Source organism: Durio zibethinus, chromosome 26 (assembly GCF_047325235.1).
Source record: "Durio zibethinus cultivar Kanyao isolate XHJ-2024 chromosome 26, ASM4732523v1, whole genome shotgun sequence".
Taxonomy (NCBI): domain Eukaryota; kingdom Viridiplantae; phylum Streptophyta; class Magnoliopsida; order Malvales; family Malvaceae; genus Durio; species Durio zibethinus.
Genome location: NC_143187.1, coordinates 17833473 through 17837241, shown reverse-complemented (window position 1 = coordinate 17837241; position 3769 = coordinate 17833473). Strand labels below are relative to the sequence as shown.

General features: G+C 29.6%; 1 protein-coding gene across 1 annotated transcript; it reads right to left on the bottom strand.

Annotated features, from left to right (window-relative positions):
* Positions 1-202: 202 nt before the first annotated feature.
* LOC111274087 (putative pectinesterase 63) lies at positions 203-1772 on the bottom strand. The gene is made up of 4 exons (XM_022858739.2): positions 1106-1772; positions 791-997; positions 455-696; positions 203-362 (listed from the first exon to the last, which is right to left on the bottom strand). The coding sequence occupies exons 1-4, from the start codon at positions 1721-1723 to the stop codon at positions 203-205; spliced, it is 1227 nt and encodes a 408-aa protein (XP_022714474.2). The 5' UTR covers positions 1724-1772.
* Positions 1773-3769: the final 1997 nt, after the last annotated feature.

Genomic DNA, 3769 nt, shown 5'->3' with positions numbered 1-3769 from the left:
AAAATAAGAGTTTTTAGATTATAACTATAATTATAATTATTATATTTTATAATAAATTATGTAAAATTAAATAAAATTCACAATAATGATAATTACAATGACAATAATGATTCCATTATATATGAAAAAGCGATTAACATAATATAACAAAAAATGTGACCACTATTGTAATTTAAATCCCTGATTAACAGGCAATTGATATTTAGAGCTTCGGAGGAGGAAGCAACCATTTGGTGCCACCAACATAATCAAGAACCAGGAAAGGTTTGGCTTCTGCCTCAGTTAGCTGCTTGGTGAATGGCGCTCGCCCACCGGGAGCTGCACCTTGTCCCGTGCACTTGAATTCTCCATAGAAAACAGTTCTGAAAAATAAGCCAAAATAACAATTCTTAGCTTATCTTAGTGTACCAAAAATATACAGGATTTGAAAATTATGAAGATTAATTTAGATTACTTGGCTCGCTCTGGTTTAAAATTAAAAGACCATCCAGCAGGATGGACGACACTGCTCATGTCAGTATAGGCAAACACGACTTTAGGACTGGTCTTCCAGGCCCTGCCCAGATATGTGCCGTTTCCTGTTCCAGTAACGCTGCAATGTACAAAGGAATAACCAGTGTTCTCCGATGCACTTTCCCTCGCTTGTGCTGTAATTACTGTAAGTCCCGTATCCCCCTCCACGTATAATTCCGTGCCCTGCATCCAAGTTTTCATCCAAAACTTTCCTGTCAAAATATGGTATCATATTTCATATTAGCAGGTAAAATTTGCATGTGTTGATCTTCCATACCAGATACAAAGATTTTCCGCTTCCAAAAATGAAATCAACAGTGCCTCGAATGTGACAATCCTTGAAAAAATGGTTGCCCCTGTCATCACACAAAGTATCCTGGAAACCAATGAGCTTGCAGTTATAGAAAGCCGCCTTGTCCCCGGAGATTCTCAGGGAAACCGCTTGTGCTCCCACCATTTTCCCATCTGGCCTCGGAGCAGTATTCTATATGCCAACAAATATATATATATATATATATATAATAAATTAAGAAAACTTCATCACAAGATAGAAAATAAACCATATATGCAATAAGAGATGTTTAACGTTTACCACTATAACGATATTTGCAGCCACAAAGTAATCAGACTCGACAATAAGTGTGGCGCTGTCTAAGGTTCCATACTGCCTTGCCGTACCGTCAAATGTCAAATTTGGCATGTTTTTGGGATCCCCGTAAAATGTAATGAATGGCTTAGTTCGCACAATTGTGATTTTCTCGCGATAAGATCCAGCTCCAATAGATATAATCACACGTTTGGTGTTCCCAGATGGAACGCTCGCAATGGCTTTGGTTATGGTGTCGAAATCTCCACTGCCATCTTTTCTCACCTTTATGACATGAGGTTCAGCCTCAGCTTGAACAAGGGCTGGGTCTAGGGTGCCAGCCCTCGCTGAGGCAGGCTTGATGTTGGCGTTAAACCAAGCATTCACTTGGGATTTATCAGCTGGTATCTGTGGTGAATTCTGCGAGAGAACAACTGGGGCAAGGAGAATAATGGTGCAGATTGCTGCACGAACTTCAATGTTTACGATTCTTTTTCCTGTCATTTTTGAATGTTGTTTAAGTTTGTGGTTGAGTTTTGGGACCTGAAAGCGCACCAATTTATAAGGCAATTGGTCCCGAAGAGAATGTAAATATGACATTTGGAGGGTTCCTCGCTTTGCCATTCTTTTGTGGTTTCTGCTTAAAGGTTGATACCAAATGCAAACCCACCATTTCCGTTAAAGTCATTAATGAGTTTGCTAACTTAATAGAGATTATTTGTTGAATTTCAATAGTATTTTTTTTCATGGTGCGAAATGATGTCAAAAGACTTCAGATACAATGGTAAAAAAAAACCTTCAGTAATTGTGAATTTTTTAGAGTTAAAATTCTATGAAGACGTAATGTCAATAAAATTACATATTTATACTCTCTAATCACATATCCCTACATCTTATTTTTTAATTTTTAAAATAAAGTTTATCACACTTAATCCCTTACATATTTGTATATTTTATGTTAAATATTTATAAAATATAAAAATTATATCATGATTCGTATTGATACATCTAACATAAAATATATATTTTTTGTTTTTGTTAAATTTATATATAATTTTTATTAAAATTTTAAATTATTTCTATTTCATATTTTTTTCATATTGTTTTTTTTATCATATTATTTGTTTTATTTAAAATTAGTAAATATAATATTAAGCTTTTCAATTACAGTTTGAATATACTAAATTGTAAAAAAGAATGGCAAATTTTAGATACAGGAGAAAAAGCTAGCGAGTGTGAAGTAATTTATTTTAAAGGTATAAAAAAAATTCAAAAAAAAAATGATGTGACCTAGTTTAAGGGTGTAAGAGCCTAGTTTTATAAACAACCATTTAGAAAAATATTTACTCATTATAATTAATAATTAATTAACAATTTACTCATTTAAATTATTAATCCAGTAATTCAAAAAAGGATATATAAAAAAATTAAGTTTTATATATGAATACAAAAATTTTAAGTTAAAACATACAACACAAAGATATTATTTGTTTAACGAGATGTTAACTACTAAGTACAAAGTGTCATAAAGTACAAATCTATGGACTTATTATTAGATATAACTTAAAAATCATTATCAATTTTTTTTTGTTTAGATGTTATTAGTCACTTGACTAAATTTATCTTATTTTTTAAAAAAATTATCAAGTTTGACTCAGATATTTTTAAAACGTAGATTTTAGTTTACGAAATCAAGTCAGATCCAAAAATATGGTTACGTATGAAAAAGGTTATAACATCCTCATAACGCTCATCAAAGTATAATATCAATTCTTTCGTGTTATTCATTAAGCCTTAAAAAATTTTACTATATAATTAATTATTAAGAATTGTTCTTAATTAACTACAATATTTTGACAGAAAATTAATAAAATTCTCTCATTTCAAGAGTATATAAGGAAACTACTTTTTCTCTTGCAAAGATTATGTCATCGGATTATTTAATATTTATTTTTTAAAAAATTAAATTTCAAGAAAAATTTGGTATTTCAAAATTTTCTTAAAAATTCCTTTATTATTTTATTTTAGAAAAAAATAATGCTTTATTTAAGAAAAATTGATTATTTTGACTTTTTCCTTAAATATTTTTGAAATATTCTTTATTTTGGGAAAATTGATAAGTCAACTTTTCTTCAAATATTTTTTTTGAAATTTTTTTTATTTAAAGAAAATTTATACTTTTACTTTTTCTTATAATTTTTTGAAATATTTTGTATTTAAAGAAAATTGATACTTCAACTTTTTCTCAAAACATTTTTTGAATTTTTTTATTTAAAAAAATTAATACTTCAACTTTTTCTCAAAAATTTTTTGAAATTATTTTTACCTAAAAAAAACTTTTTCAATTTTTGAAGTTATTCTTTTTTGTTTTGCAAACTTTGACTTCTTGTTTTTCAGCTCTATCCTTTCATTGATTCTTCTCTTTTTTAAGCTTATAGATCTCTTGCTTTAGCTTATCTTTTTTTTACCTCAAACTCCCTTTTCGTAAGCTCTAATTCTAATGGTATTTCTTCAAGCTTTTCACCTATTGGTTGTTGAAAGTCTTCAAGAGTGAATACAACTTCTTTTTCTCATCTTGCTTTCAAAACTAAGTACCCATGAGTGGCCTTATCAATGAAAGATCCAAGACTCACCATTTGAGGACTTTTCCATGCTTTAATCACATCATTC